General features: G+C 40.7%; 1 protein-coding gene across 1 annotated transcript; it reads right to left on the bottom strand.

Moving 5' to 3' along the window:
- Positions 1–6,185: 6,185 nt before the first annotated feature.
- Positions 6,186–15,763, bottom strand: LOC128612606 (uncharacterized). The gene is made up of 3 exons (XM_053632912.1): positions 15,407–15,763; positions 7,412–7,593; positions 6,186–7,164 (listed from the first exon to the last, which is right to left on the bottom strand). Exons 2-3 carry the CDS (start codon positions 7,543–7,545, stop codon positions 6,186–6,188), a joined length of 1,113 nt encoding a protein of 370 aa, XP_053488887.1. The 5' UTR covers positions 7,546–7,593; positions 15,407–15,763.
- Between the last annotated feature and the right edge of the window lie 172 nt (positions 15,764–15,935).

Raw genomic sequence — 15,935 nt, 5'->3', positions numbered from 1 at the left:
TGCATATCCCTGTCTAACATTCCTGAGCCAGGTCAAAGATCATCACCAACCGTCATTATCTTAACAGGTGTAGGTTAAAGATTAATATCGGTGGTCCCCACCCTTAATGTAGTGTGACAAATGTACATACCCTCCGTGACTACATTACTTAAGGTTTAAACATTTTTATTTTGTGATGGCAGCAAGACAAAATTGCTGTACATTTAGTATCTGGTGATTTTAGAATTAGGCCTCAACTGTCAAATATGTTTTGTGAATGTCTTTGTCAGGCAAAGAGCACGTTGGCATGGAAAGAGTATACAAGAGTAATTGGGGTGATCTAATGCTTAGGAGTTCATCTTGCCTCTGTGCACAATATCATACTTTCTGTAGCTGCATGTGAGTGGCTATTTTAAATTGAGGTGCAATGCCTAGGGATGCCTAGACCTCTGTGGAAGAAATAGCCTTAAGATGAGCTTCATTGACAATCAAGCTGCCACCCTTATCTGCTCAAAAGTATAAATGAGGTACATGTACAGTAAGTCGCTCTATATAAGGGTGTCTGCCAAATGCCATAAATAAACAATAAGTACTCTTATGTATTACCTTATATCTGGGCTACATTACACCAGTAATATTAAAGAGGGATAGATACTTATTTAAGATTCTCCTTGCAGCTGCTAAATAAGCCTTTAAGTATTATTCAGGAAAGGAAGAAATTAGCTTAAGCACTAAGACTGAAAGAAAACTTGCTGTTAAACAAATGGGAGAAAGGGATAATATAGTTAAATAAATCATAAGGACATAGTGTGTCTCTCTCTCTCTCTCTCTCTCTCTCTCTCTCTCTCTCTCTCTCTCTCTCGGAGTGTATACTATTTCCTGCCTCCTGTTGGGCCATTCCACAAGCTCTACTTCCCCACAGCCCTTAAGTTTCTATTTCCACAGAATGTCTGTGAGATATGGGAGGGGGCGGAGCACATGATATAAAGGCAGCGTTGGAAGGATGACAGTCATGAGACATTTCATTGGCTGTCTGATCCACATTCTGAAAAATGGCAAACGCGAATCCACAGCAACATCAAGAGGTACGAAACTAAAATATAAAAACGACCAATTTAACTTCTTTATATGCTGTTAAATTTATGTACTATTTTATATGTACTTTATATACTATATAATAACCATATATGCTCTAAACATATACTACTAATAATGTATTAAGTATATATACTATGAGATCACATGTGAAAAAGAATTGTTCATGTGTACATAAGTTATTTTTACAGTGAGTGTTGCATATCTATGTAGATTACCATCAACAAGAGAATAAATTCACGTGAAAAAACGGAGCACTTCATCAAAGGGAAGCATTGTAGTTTAAAGGAACTGAAAGAGCAGATGCCCACTCAGAAGCTTCAGGATCAAATGGTGAAGCATTTAATAAAGGAGATCCCACCCTACCCAACTCCAGTTGAATTTTGGGTTTCAGATGTAGCCCATGTTACTGAGGATTCCGGATTCATGGGGATACTGAAGTCTGAGCAGTTCAGTCCTCGAACAGAAGATTTCTCATGGTGGGGTTTAAAAGTTAATGAAGAGGAGATAAGGGCAGCAGAGATGCGCTACATGGAGAGTAATTTCCCAAACCAAGCCCCAGAGCTGAATGAGCAGGAACCATTTCTGGAGAAGTTCACCACATCACCCGCATTCAAACCAGAGATATCCCGCTATGGAAATTATTGCTTCACATTTCCCCTCACTGATCTGATGCAGTGGTACAAGGAACAGAACTGTGGAGGAGAAGAGCCGGTTCTTAGAGTGTACGAGACTGTCACTTACAGACAGGAGATTATGTACACCGTGCTGATTCACAGTCCTGAGGATAACACTCGTTTTCCAGAATACCCGCTTCTTGAAGAGAATGAATTGGTTCGTTATCAGGATGGGAAGATTATCTGGAAAGCACAAGCCATTTGTAACACCCACAGGTGTCAGTTTGTTTTAGGAAAAGTACAAGATCCTCCTGAAATGAAGTATTTTGTCTGGGATCACGTTAGTTTAGTATTTCACTTGCCAAATTGTAAGACCATGAAAATCCCCAGAGAACGGCTTATAAAAGCCCTCGAGACCTGTAAACTTGCTGATATAAATCTCTCGTGGTACAAAGGTCCTAAAGACAAAGAGGCACGCTTCTCAGAAGCAAAGATGAAAGTGAGTGAATTGAAAAGAGAGCTGGAAGAGAACTAGAAAGAAAAAGAGAGCAAAGATGATAATATAAAAATGGAGGTAGATCCATGATTGTGAACGATTCAAAGTAGGAGTTAGACAGTAAAGAGGATGAAGATCAGTCAAAAAGTGTAAGACGTATTCATGGGTAGAAAGTACAAAATACCTCTCATACTGTATATTTAACCATATTGTTATTTTCGCCACATAAGATGTAATATTCATATCCAATTTCCATCCATTTAGAAATAATCACAACAATGTAATATTTTGTAATTATTTTAGCTTAAAAAATATGAAATATGAGATGTGTAATGATAATTTTCTGGATTTATTGTGAGTGCACAAATGATAATATGTATGTAACAGGAGATGAATAAAAAATTCTCTGTGATTTAATTTTCATTTAGTTCTCTGTGATTTCATTTTCTTTACATAAAAAAGGATTAGTTTACGATGAGGAAGGATTTCATCATATGTGTGGCAGACGATGGTGGCGGGAGCAGGTGAACCTTTGTAAGCGGAGTTGAACTTCCCTGCTTTTACCCATCTAAATATTATTTTGGATTATAAACTGAAAACAAAAATATCTCAGAAGAACTTTTGATCCGAGTTGTTGAATGACATTTACGCTGTTGTCATTTTTTGTACCTCAAGAGCTGTTCTGACTGAACTGTACAGAGTTGTCTGTTACATTAGCCCTGGAGGAGGGGAAAAGAGAGAAACACGCACAATGTGAAATACACTCCTACGTGAAGGATGCAAATGGTGAGGACTGTGAGAGCGTCTCAATCAGCTCCCTTGTTCAGGAGTCAGGGAGTCGGGCATTTTAAGGGCTGTCTGAATCACAAAATCCTTCCAGTACACTGGAACATTCACGCCCCAAAAAAATCCCACAATGCTTTGCAAAAACCAGGAAGGATCGATGCTCATTATGGCTGCGTTCACGCCATGTCAGAATTACTGTAATTACTAGATGTCAACCCGGACGTTCTACTTGGAGCTGTTCACATCCTCCGACTCGGAAGACCTTGAACTCTGGAATGTGAAATTAGACATTAGATGGTTATCTAACTCTGTACTAGCTACATCAATCTGGGAGCTGATTACCATATTCAGTTCAATTTCAATTCAGTTTTATTTGTATAGCGCTTTTTACAATAGACATTGTCTCAAAGCAGCTTTACAAAAACATATAAACACGGAATACAGATTTTAAATGTGTGAATTTATCCCAATTGAGCAAGCCGGTGGCGACGGTGGCAAGGAAAAACTCCTTAAGATGTTAAGAGGAAGAAACCTTGAGAGGAACCAGACTAAGAATGGAACCCATCCTCATCTGGGTAACAACAGATAGTGTGAAAAAGTTCATTATGGTTTTATATGAAGTCTGTTTGGCCTTAGAAGCAGCCGTAGTCCCAGCGATCTGGAATTGGAGTAGATGAGCTCCATCCAGAGGTAGGACATCCAAAACGGATCAGGCAGGTCCGGAGAGCAGAGAGGATCAGGATCTCTAGAATCTCCATAAAATTGTGTGTGGCTCGACAGAAGGAGAGAGGGAGAGAAAAGATTATTAGGACTGTGCTTCACGTAACAAAAAGTCTAGTCATGGTAGGCTTGAGTAAACAAATACGTTTTAAGCCTGGACTTAAACACTGAGACTGTGTCTGAGTCCCGAACACTAATTGGAAGGCTGTTCCATAAGTGTTCTATAAGAGAAAGCTCTTCCCCTGCTGTAGCCTTCACTATTTGAGGTACCGTCAGATAGCCTGCATCTTTTGATCTGAGTAGGCGTGGCGGATCATAAAAGACCAAAAGGTCGCTTAGATACTGTGGCACGAGACCATTTAGTGCTTTATAGGTTAATAATAGTATTTAATAATAGAGATTTCACTGGGAGCCAATGCAGTGTTGATAAGATCGGGGTGATATGGTCGTATCTTCTGGTTCTAGTTACGACTCTAGCAACTGCATTCTGGACTAACTGGAGTTTGTTTATTCTCCTACTGGAACATCCAGACAGTAAGGCATTACAGTAATCTAGAGGTGACGAAAGCATGAACTATTTCTGCATCATGTAGTGACAATATATTTCTTATTTTAGAAATATTTCTGAGATGAAAAAAGGCTATCCTAGTAATATTATCTACATGAGCATCAAATGATAGACTGGAGTCTATAATTACTCCAAGATCTTTTACTGCTGTACATGACGAAACAGAAAGTCCATCCAGAGTTACTATGAGATCAGAAAGATTACTTCTAGCTAAACGTGGTCCTAGTACAAGTACTTCTGTCTTATCAGAATTAAGTAAGAGGAAGTTAATAAGCATCCAACGTCTAATGTCCTTTACACATTCCTCAACTTTATTAAGCTGGTGTCTGTCCTCTGGCTTCGCTGAAACATACAGCTGTGTATCATCAGCATAACAGTGGAAGCTAATTCCATGTTTACGAATAATTTGACCTAGAGGTAGCACATATAAAGTAAAAAGCAGTGGGCCTAAAACAGAACCTTGTGGAACACCAAATTTAACCTCGGTATGCATGGAGAAGGCTCCATTTACATCTACGAACCGATAACGATCGGTCTAATAAGACCTGAGCCAGGAGAGGACTGTTCCCTTAATGACAACAACGTTTTCTAGTCTATCAAGGAGAATAGTATGATCTATAGTATCAAAAGCTGCACTAAGGTCGAGTAACACAAGCAAGGAGACACAACTCTGATCAGAGGCCAGTAGTAGGTCATTTACTACTTTAACCAGCGCTGTCTCTGTGCTATGATGAGGTCTAAATCCTGACTGATACATTTCATGAATGTTATTCCTATGCAAGTACGAGAATAACTGCTGTGCTACAACCTTTTCTAAGATCTTGGAGATGAAAGGGAGATTTGATATAGGTCTATAGCTGGACAGTTGAGAGGGGTCAAGGTCAGGGTTTTTAAGCAGGGGTTTAATAACTGCTAATTTAAATGATTTAGGTACATAGCCAGTGGTAAGGGAAGAATTGATTATATTTAAAAACAGTTCAATTACTCCAGGACAAATCTGTTTAAAGAAACATGTAGGTTTCTAGGTGGTGCTAACTTTTTCTCTCTAATTATTTTTCTTTTGAGTGGAGCCACTCTATCTAGTGTGTAGCGCAGTGTTGACTCTAAGCATTCATTCGCCTGATCGAGTTTTATGGGATCAGACGGTGATCCAAATCTAATTGATGTCTCTGGGAGGTTACTGATGAAGCTCGGTAGCTTGATGAACCAGAGATGTTAAAGCGTATAAATCCACACACAATTTATTGTCGCTTGACGTCTTTATTAAAATACCGACGTATCATAATTATTGACTATTAGTTGTTTTATAAAGCTAAGTAGTTAGAATTAAATGAGGGAAGGAGTAATAACAGCCTTCTGAACATCCAGATGGACAGATGTTGCTCTTGTGTGTCGGTGCTTTGTAGTCATAAAAATGATTTTCTCATAACCCGTTTACTCTCCATGACGGGGTGAGGAACTGAACAAGCCGAGAGTCTCTGAATAGAGCTGCTGCTCTTAGGAATTGAGAAGCGCCACCTGACTGTCATCTGAGCACATGCACATTGTACAACTTCGAAAAAAAAAAAAATTTAATCCCAGATGTTTAATTGGAGCACACTGTATATTTTCTTGCACAAAGGAGACAGTGGAGAGATTGAGGTTGTAGAGTTGGTGTTCTTCATTCTTGAGCATTCAGTCTGACAGGCAATATCACACACATCATAAGCAGCGTTCATTGACCTCAACTTTATTTATAATTTCTGCAGGGTTAGAGAGTGGATTGATCTCTGCCGCAGCTGGTACAGGCTCTGTAGATGCGAGAGAAGCTCCTGGTCAGTCGTTTGCGGAAATTCCTGAAGCGTCTGGAGGCCTGTTGTTACAATATTTACATTTACAATATTTGTTACAATATTACTTTTTCATACTAAAAGACAGAAATCCTTCATACCTTAAAGCCATAGCAGTTTATGGGTGGGTTTTTCTCCGGAATAATGTCAAACCAACGTCTCTCCACCTCTTCGACGGATACAAGTGCTGGATCTGCAGAGCCGCCATGACTTATAGTCCCTGCTGTCTTACGAAGGGAATCTGCTTGCTCACGTATAGTGTCCTTTTCAGCTGGTCTGTCCAAGATGTTTTTTTCTGGTTCATGTTCTGCATCTGAGCCTGAAATGACTTCAGGAGTACTGCATGAAGCACCTTCATTAGACCATGGCAGAGGTGGACGTTTAGAGCCTTGTTTCAGCACACATTTTGACAAGCACATGTTGGACTCAAGTACTGTGTCCTTTCCTTTTTTGAACAAAAGCTTGTTTTCATCTGTAATTTGGTGAACATGGCCATCATCCATGACGGAAATCGGAATGACAGCGGCATCATCACCTTTCTTTGACTCTGCTGAGAAATCTGGTTTCACAGGACTTTCACAGAACAAAGGCAAGCACTTGGTGGACTCCTCTGCGAAAGTGTAAATTGGCTCAGAATGGCAGGGGATGGAATTTACAGTGTTGACCTCAGTCCCTGCAGTCTCAAAAAGGGAATCTGAGGAACAGGTCCTGACAAAACTTCCTGCTCTGTTTGATTTGACTAAACCATTGACCACTATTTCAATCATTTCCTTGGCATCAGAAGTCGTCACTACGCTGGGGTCCAAACTTGTTAAAACACATGAAAAATATTTCACCAGCAGATCACTCACATCCCGCGTAGCCTTGTTTTTGAGCTGCACTGAATCGCCAGATTCAAGCTTAACATGAGACTTACGAGAGATCTTTTTGAGTGACTTGATTATCTTATTAGCCACGGTCTTTAACTTTTTCCCTGATGCGACCCTCCGGATTGCCTCCTGCATTGCAGCTTTGATTTTAGTGATGGCTGTTTGAATGGAGTTCTGTACCAAATCAGAGGAGTCTTCTGGTAGACTGGAATGAGAGAAAATTGATGCAAAAGTCATCCATCGAAATAAATAATCAAAATAAAAGGTACTCTCACCACAATATTTATAGCAATAAAATAGAAGTAGTTCTTAGAAAATCACTTCAATTTTAGTCACTTAAACAGCAGAGTAAAGTTCATCCCTGAATATTAATGTGGACACTGACACTTGACTGTTAGAGTTCAAAGTTGTGGGTGTTTATACACAGGTTGTTATACGGTACATGGGCTTACCTTTGACCTGAGCAGCTCGGTGTTGCAGAACGGCTCCTTGATTCACATTCATCCTTTTCCTTCAGCTTAGCTTTTGCACGGAGAACCGATTCAATCCCGAAACGTTCGATGAGATCCGGCATCATCTTCCACATGGACGTCACGATTTTGGTGCAGAGAGATTCAAACTTCAGTTTCGTGTACTGTTTAAACGACACAGAAACAAAGAAAACAGGTTATGAATACGTCCCTGAGAAGGGAATGAGATGTTGCGTGAGTCTGTGTAAAATCACGCCTATTTATAAGCCTGCCGTGGTCAGGTGACGTGGCATATCGTGCGTTGCGTGACCTATATATATTGACTATATATATTGTCTGAAGTGCAGACGCAATTTACAAGCATACCCAAGTATGATTAAGCCACGAAACGTCTCATTCCCTTCTCTGGGAAAAGGATTACATGTGTAACACAGACTTTCCCTTTCATGATGAACTCAACGTTGCATGAGCTTCACGCTGTGGAAATGAGTACTGAGATGAGTACCGCTCCATCATACTGAGGGTATGGCCTGTCACAGAGGCTCCATCAATAGGGGTGTGACTGACCAAAATGGCGGCCACTTAGACTCTAATTGTTGAAGGAGCCAACTTTGTTCAAAAACGATCCTGTAAGAACTCCAGGACTGTAGCATTTTGCCATTTACTGGGTCTCACTGATGTTCCTAGTGTTTAACATGGTCTCTACAACCTCGGTCGAAAGATCGGAATCCATGAGCTGGTGCCCCTCAGGGGCCATGCCCACAGTTTCCATAGTTCCGGCCGAGGGTGATAAAATAAACCCTCTGGCTTCAGACAATACATCCCTGCGAACGGGAATCTCTCAAGGAGTGCCGTCCAGCAGAAATATAATCTCCAAGAACCATATACAAGCTGGCCAATAAGGCCAAACTGTAATACCGAATGAATGTGTGCGGCATAGACCACCCCGCCACAGCACACACATCGTGTAAGGGTACCCCTTAGATAAAGCCTTTGAGGAAGAGACCCCCCTCCCCCTCGTGGAATGAGCCCCTATGCACAGAGGTGTAGCTAGACCGCGTGCCTCATAAGCAATAGAGATTGCTTCCACTATCCAGATAGAGATGCACTGCTTTGACCCAGCATCACCTTTACTATCACTGCCAAGCAGACCAGCAACTGCTCCAGACTTATGCCACTGGCCAGAGCGGTGAATGTAAGTACAAGGAGCCCTTACTGGACACAATGGGTGCACTCTTCCTCATTCCTACTGGCTGGGCACCAGACGCACTTAGGGCACTTAGGAATAATCCAGCCTAGGATATAGGGAGGCCTTGGCTAATCCAGGGGCATAGTCAAGGCAGGAAAGGTCAATAGAGTTGTCATGGTCAGCCAAAAGAGCTAACTTTAGGGTCAGAAGCTTTTCTGAAGCTGACTCTAAGGGCTCAAAGAGGGTGCCTGACAGACCTTCCTGGACCACAGAAGGTTTCAGGAAGGTATTCGTGGTCTGCAGATGGGCCTCAGCCATCTGACACCATGCATAAACCTCGAAGTTGGAGGATGTTGCCCCACAGAGGCTCCATCAATAGGGGTGTGGCTGGCCAAAATAGGGGACACTTCCAGGTTTTCAGAGCATGTAGGCATCGCCACATGACACTGATTATTCTCAGGGGTTCTTGGATGACCAATGAATGGTCTAATTCCCATAAAAATTATGCACTGGTTCCTTGGAGTCCCTCTGGCGCCTTGGAGTCAGAGAGGGTGGGTTGGTGTTCCATACCAGAAGGAGAAGTCGCTTCACGAGCTCCAAATCCTGGAAGCGGAGAGCTGGATGCGGAGAAAAGAGCAAGAGTGGAGCAGTGCTAGTCTCCGATTCCCCCTCCAGATCCATACGGGACCCGTGGGATTTGAGCAGCCACTGTTGTGGATAAAAATGACATGAAATAAACATGAGGGAGACCTAGTATGAGTAATATGTAATTTTATTGAAAATTCACAGGACTGGTGGGTGCGTAATCTTGAGGAGAGCGGTAGGGGGAAGAAAATGGGGTGTGTCCTGGGGACATGGGATAGCCAGCAAGGGTGAAATAAGGAGAATACTGAGAGTACGGCGGACTGGCAGGTGAGAAGAGGGAAGAATGGTCAGAGCCCAGATCAGAGAAGGTGACATCATCCTCAGACTGAAAGCTGGAGAGAGGGTCTGTCTGTGTAGAGGCGTCAATACACACATTCACGGGGTGGATTCTGTATCTGGGGGGGGGGAACCCTGCATTTCCATTTCCAGAGGGGGTGCTGCGAAGAATGTTATGTAGCACCATGATGTCAGCAGTGAGATGCGCGAGCTGATAGTGAGTGTTCAGATCCAAATCCAGCCCCTCCAGTAAAGGAGAGAAGAAAAAATGACGACGGGCACCTAGACACACAGAAGCGGTATTAGGCGGATATTGATGAATTGGATTCACACTTTAAGATCTTTTAAGAGTAACATACTATTGTTTATTAGTCACAGAGAAGTATAAGAGCTGAGGAGTGCAAACACACACACTCTCGTACAGTCAAGGGCAGGCGTGCAGACATAACACACACACACACACACACTCTCTCTGTCTCTCTCTCTCTCTCTCTCTCTCTCTCTCTCACTCACACACACACACACATAACATTATAACTTTATAAGAATAATAAAAAGGAGTATTAAGATATTATAAGGGTAATATAAAGAGTAGTAGGATATGTAGGATATTAGAAGGGTAATATAATGATATTATGAAGTAGGAAGTACAGTAAACCATTTGCAAGCAGTATAACTATATATAAAATAGAGATATAGAGCAAATATGAAAGTAAATTATAAACCAGAAATACAGAAAAATGTAAAAGAAACTTACTCATAATTCAGATGGTGAAGATTCTTGTCTCGCAAGGAAGGGTCAGACGACGGAGGCCTTAATTTTAAGAGAAAACCATGAGAAGCCATTTATAAGGGTAGCTGAGTCAAGCTGCCCCCGCGAGATAATAATGAGACCAAGGTCTCTCTAAATTGTTTTGTCTCTCTCCCACTTTCAATCCTAATGGTAGTTAGAAAAGTCCTCTTTCAAAACATAATGGTAAATTTGATAAGCCTCTTTCAAAACATAATGGTAACGTAGATGAGCTCTTTTTTTAACCCTATTGGTATTGATATCATAGTCTTTCTAAAATATATTGGTTATCTACTGTGTAAATACAGTATAAATACTGGACCTTGAGCTCCGGGTGTCAGATCACTTCTGAGAATTCTCATCGTTGTGGATCTCGTGTGGTGGAACGGAACCAATAAATCTGGACCCTTGCTTCTTCTCACTCACGGTTGGTGTCTTTTTTTCTATCTCCAACTGGGTTCACAGATGTGAGTATTTGCTTCTATGTTGAATTTTAAGTGTTTTTGGGTAATAGGCTAAATTCGGGCCAGCACCACCCCAGAGTCCTGAGGTTCAGGACTTTGTTAAGTGTACTTAGAGTGTACAGGCTTGATAGGGAATTTCTGTTTAGGACCACTTAAAGTTGATCGCCCAAGTCTAAATAGGGTGAAGTCTAAACCTCTGGTTATTGTAATATTATTCTAGTTAATGTGTACATAGGAAACTATGACATGATTATATAAAGCTAATTTTACTCAGATATAATTGGTCTATCTCTGTAGATTTTAGTGGTCATGACCTCTGTTTAGAAATAATTAAGTGTTACTATATATCATTATGACTAGCAAGAGGTCTGCTCTTATTGTTTCAGGTTTGATGACGATCAACCTCAATGGCCCACCAATTTCACTGTTCACCCAGAGAAATATGGAAAGTCCTGAGCAAGACATTATCACACTGCAAATGACTCACAGTCAGGGCAATGTAAACCTGTAAATCTGACTGAAAATTCATACACAAATTTGTAACTGAATAAAGAAAGCATAAGTGAGCAATTTAATGTCCTTACAGCTGACAATTTAGTATGTATTTTTATAACAGAGAGCAGCTGATGAGTTTATATAAGTGTGTGTATAAATGACAAACACACTGACTTATCTTCTGTCATTATTTGGCTGCTGTTGGGGCAGGAGGAGGAGGGGGGTTTGGGGCTGAGTAATAGTAAACCGCCTTTCTTTTTTATTTAGGACTAACCCACTGATGCCATGTTGTTTATTTAACAAGTAAAAATTGTAAGTGTTTCTAATTTTAAGTGTTTATTCCTTACTAATATAACTCAGATGTATTTTATTCTACAAACAGTATTGCAAATCTGTTTGAATTAAGGTACAGGAACATTTTGAGCTTTTTGTCTCACTTAATTTCTTTAAAAGCCAAAAACATGCTGTTGCTTTGATTTATAATGTCGTTATTTTTACTTCATAACTTGAATGACTTACCTAGGGCTGTTGGTTTCTTTATTTGATATTTTATTGTTTATTTACTATAACAATTACATTGATAAATATGTAGGCTTGTGTGTGTGTATGTATGTGTGTGTGTGTGTGTGTGTGTATTACAACATCAGCTACATTTCTGGCATTACTACAACATCAGCTACATTACTGGCATTACTACATGATCAACTATATTACTGGTGAGTATTTCTTACCACTTAAATGTACAAAAATCCAAGCTATCCCTTTAAAAGGACAATATAACAAATTTGGATTTGTTTGATTAAAAACATAATTGATTAATGAACAAAATTCGGTATTGGTGAAGAGTATTTCTTTAGCTCTTAACTATGTTTCTGTTATGTGAAGCCATATGGTCAAATATTTGTAATCGATTAAAATGATTACCAGTGCAAAACCTGAGAAATTTCCTCAGCCGAAGTTCACCACAATTCCTTATAAACTTCTTGAAAATCAAGAATCTGATTTTCTCTCTTGTTGAGGATCTCATGTTGTAGCATGGCAACAACCTTCCTGGGTGTAGGAGTGAGGCTGGCCAGGACTTCATCCAATCCTCCTGGGGGCAGTTTCAGCCCTTTTAGCACACAGCTCCAACATTCTGCTATATATGCAGGATCCTGAACTATTTCTTTATGTGCCACTTCAAGTAAGGTTTTTCTGACATTTGCTTCTGTGACAAGAAGTTTGACATCATGTGCCTCTAGGAAATCCAACCATTCCTCTCTTCCAGAGATAGTTTGGAAGTCTTTCATCGCTTGCTCAGCAACTTCTTTTTCATCAATGGAAACTGTCTCTAAGAATGCTGAAAAAAGGTCATCATCCATGATTTCGAGTCCAAGACAGTAGGAGAGGAAGGGCTTGGCCAGCACAATGGGATAGTACTTCGCCATGTTGTAGCCGCTCTGTGTATATTGTGTATATATCTGAATAATCTCATATAGGATGTGATTGGGTGACTTCATTTACCCGTCAGATGGGAAGCGCTTTAGTTTAATGGTGTTCATTACTGATGATCCGAGCAGGATTTTTACAGCCGAAACCGATCCAGATACCAATCTTTTTTGTTTAAACTTTAATCAGGAGGTCTGTCATAAACAGTTAAATGTAAGCTCTCTGCTCATGGCCACTGTTAATTGAATTAAAATAATAGCAACGAGAAATACTGTTGGTTAATTGACAAATAAACAAGCATAAAATATTTATTTTTAAATATCTTGAACAATAAAGAGTCCTAATTAAAAGTAGATTAACACAAGCATGATCCATATTAGGAACAAGGCTAATAGCTTTCTAAGGAAATAGTGAACTGAGCTTAATGTCAAATTGATATTAAATGCAACCCATAGTAATTAAACTTTATTTAATTTCTCATTTTATTTATATTTTATGAAGTTATTATAATATCTATTGTTTTGTATATTAAATGAATTATTTATAACTAAGCACATTTTCTGTCTTTACATTTTAGTAGTTTTATTTTTGTTTGTTAATCAGTTTTAGATGGGTTCCCCAGTACAGTGTCCATGTCTGCTGATAATATTATGTTTTGGGGGATGAATCAAAACATGGAAACTGATGTTGACTTTTCTAGTGATATCTGGCAACCATGAGTTTAAATGAAGTGAATTAGAGTTAGTGAAGGAGAGCGGCAGTGTACTGTATGTTTACAGACCGAACAGTTGCTACTCTTGATTATGATTGGTGAGGAATTTTTTAATAAAGAAGTTTGAATTAAACCCACCTTGTAGCGTTAGTATTATTATTATTAATTTACTCCATGCGAAGCCGCTGTGTCTACATGAACAGGTGCAAGTTCGGGTCATTTTGCGTGATCAATAAAAGATGGCGGTTGTGAGATGGAGAGTTGACAGAAGTAGATGATGTACAGAGTTACTTGTCATCATAATAGCTTCTTTGCAGTATTTCCACACTTGTTCAGTTGACTGAGGTGATGAAAAGCAGTGTGAAAGTAACACTGTTGCTCGGTGTAGATGCATTTTGGACTTCCTGTAGTTTTTATTCCGATTGTATTACACAACTCCGAACAGGTCACTCGCACCGGTGCGAATAAATATTTATTCACAGTCACACAAAGTACTTTTCAATCACAAATACGAGTGAAATGGTTGCACTGTAGAGCCCTGAGTTTATCTGTGAAGTTTTTTCCCATTCGGCGTGATGACGTTTAATGTCCCCGACAACCTCTGTAGTGCCATTTAGCATCACGTTGTCATGATTTCCCCTCACGCAAAGCGCTGGAGCTCGAAGCGAAGCTGGCAGCTCGAGGGCTAAAATGCTAAACCGTTTCCGGGTTTTGGCACTACAAAATGATGTCATCCCTGCGCTGCTCTATGGTGATTGGCTGTAGTGTATTAAGCGCTTGATTTGATCTGCAGCGGAGTTTTAGCGGAGGACGAATTTAAACGTTAATATCGCAGTGGGTCATGTTCATTTAATCGTGGACAGTCAAAATCGTAATCGCGATCTATATTCGATTAATTATGCAGCCCTACTGTGCCTGTATGTACACAGGCGAGTTCATGTTCTATGTGGATGTTAGTATATGGATGAAATGGGGACTATTCCAGACTAGCCCAATTTAACACGTTTTCAACATAAAAACTGTGTGGTATGTTGGAATGGGGTGTCGTATACCTTTTCATTGATGAAAGTGGCAATAACCTCCTCACTTAACCTCCGTTGTTCTCAAAGGAACATGTGGAAACTCTGGTCCATTCTATTAAAGAGATATGATGATTTATTGACAGGCAAAAATTATTAAATTACTTTGAACTTCTGGGTCAGTATGTACTAAGTCACCAATGGTGACTACTGGCTAGTTAATCAAAACTCTCCCTTTATGAGTTGCAATTATGCTAAATTCATTTGGATTGATTTTCCTGGAGTGTTAGTTCTATTATTTTGAGTTCCCTATTCTCTTTCCTTACTCTTTCCCCTGTCCACTCACTGCAGTCAAGTAATAAGCACCGGAATGGAGTGAAGGTATGCTGCACCAGCAGTAAAACAAACTTAATCCAAGGCTTCATTAACGTTATTAGTCATCACCATGTTACATTACCAACAGATGCAGGACACAACACTACGCGTGTGCGTGGAAAACACATATGGCGTCATAGTGTTCCAGTTTGGGTTTTTAAAATCTGGTAACGTACCAGACAGAGTAAATAGAAATTCAAAACTTCATAACTGGACAAGCACTCGCACCGTTAATGGAGGTCTCAAACACAAAGTTTGGCTAACAAGAAAGCCTGGGAAGCTAATGGTTGGGGTTGGAGTGCAAAGCACAATAAAGACAACGTTACACAACGAAACCTGTCAATGTTAAATCTACCCTTAAACCTTGATAAACTGGATTTACCAGGCAGATGTATGCCGTTGAAAAGTCCTGTTGTCTCTTGCTCGGATTGCAAAACCGAGGGCACGTATTGCAAAACCGAGAGCACGGATTGCAAAACCGAGAGCACGGATGGCAAAACCGAGGGCACGGGTGGCAAAAGCGAGGGCACGGGTGGCAAAAGCGAGGGCACGGATGGCACACGGCTGTTTCTTTTTTTTCTTACCTGACACTAAGGGGGCTCTGTACGTTTTAGTGTTTTCCGTAGTGAAATCTTTATTCCGGACAGTCTGTGAAGGGGGTGTGGGTGCGCATGTGTGCATTGAAGTGCGATCGTGCGGTGAGGGTCTCAGCCGTCTGCCAGCCAGGAGCCTTCATTCGCGTTTGCGTCGTCTGAAAAAAAAACAAACACACAACAGCGATTAGCAGACGTGCATTCGTCGAACATCGCATGGGACACCAGACTTGCGCAGACACCAGAGACTTGCGCACACGCATGGGGAGACTTCTCTCTCTTGTGAGTGGAGTATTGCCCTTTTATACTCTCCCATCGCCTGATGGATGGTGGAATTCTTCCGTGCGGTGCTCCAATCACCGGCCGTGTGTGTGTCGGCGGCCCCGCCCCGACACCAAAACATTGGTGGTGCTGGTGCGGAGCTGTCTCTTCAGTCGCAGGAAGAGCGATCTTTGTATCCTGTGTGCCACTGTTTTATAAAAACAAACCAAGGCAACAATACACCTGATTTACATGTAGC

This window comes from Ictalurus furcatus, chromosome 9, assembly GCF_023375685.1.
Source record: "Ictalurus furcatus strain D&B chromosome 9, Billie_1.0, whole genome shotgun sequence".
Taxonomy (NCBI): domain Eukaryota; kingdom Metazoa; phylum Chordata; class Actinopteri; order Siluriformes; family Ictaluridae; genus Ictalurus; species Ictalurus furcatus.
Note: the sequence above shows the minus strand (reverse complement) of the source record. Positions and strands in the feature narration are given on the sequence as shown.

Excerpts from the sequence above, each read along its gene's own strand:
- LOC128612606 (XM_053632912.1), bottom strand. The coding sequence starts at position 7,545 with ATGTGGAAGATGATGCCGGATCTCATCGAACGTTTCGGGATTGAATCG. Across the intron at positions 7,165-7,411 it reads CCGAGCTGCTCAGGTCAAAG|TCTACCAGAAGACTCCTCTG; the intron begins GTAAGCCCATGT and ends CTCTCATTCCAG.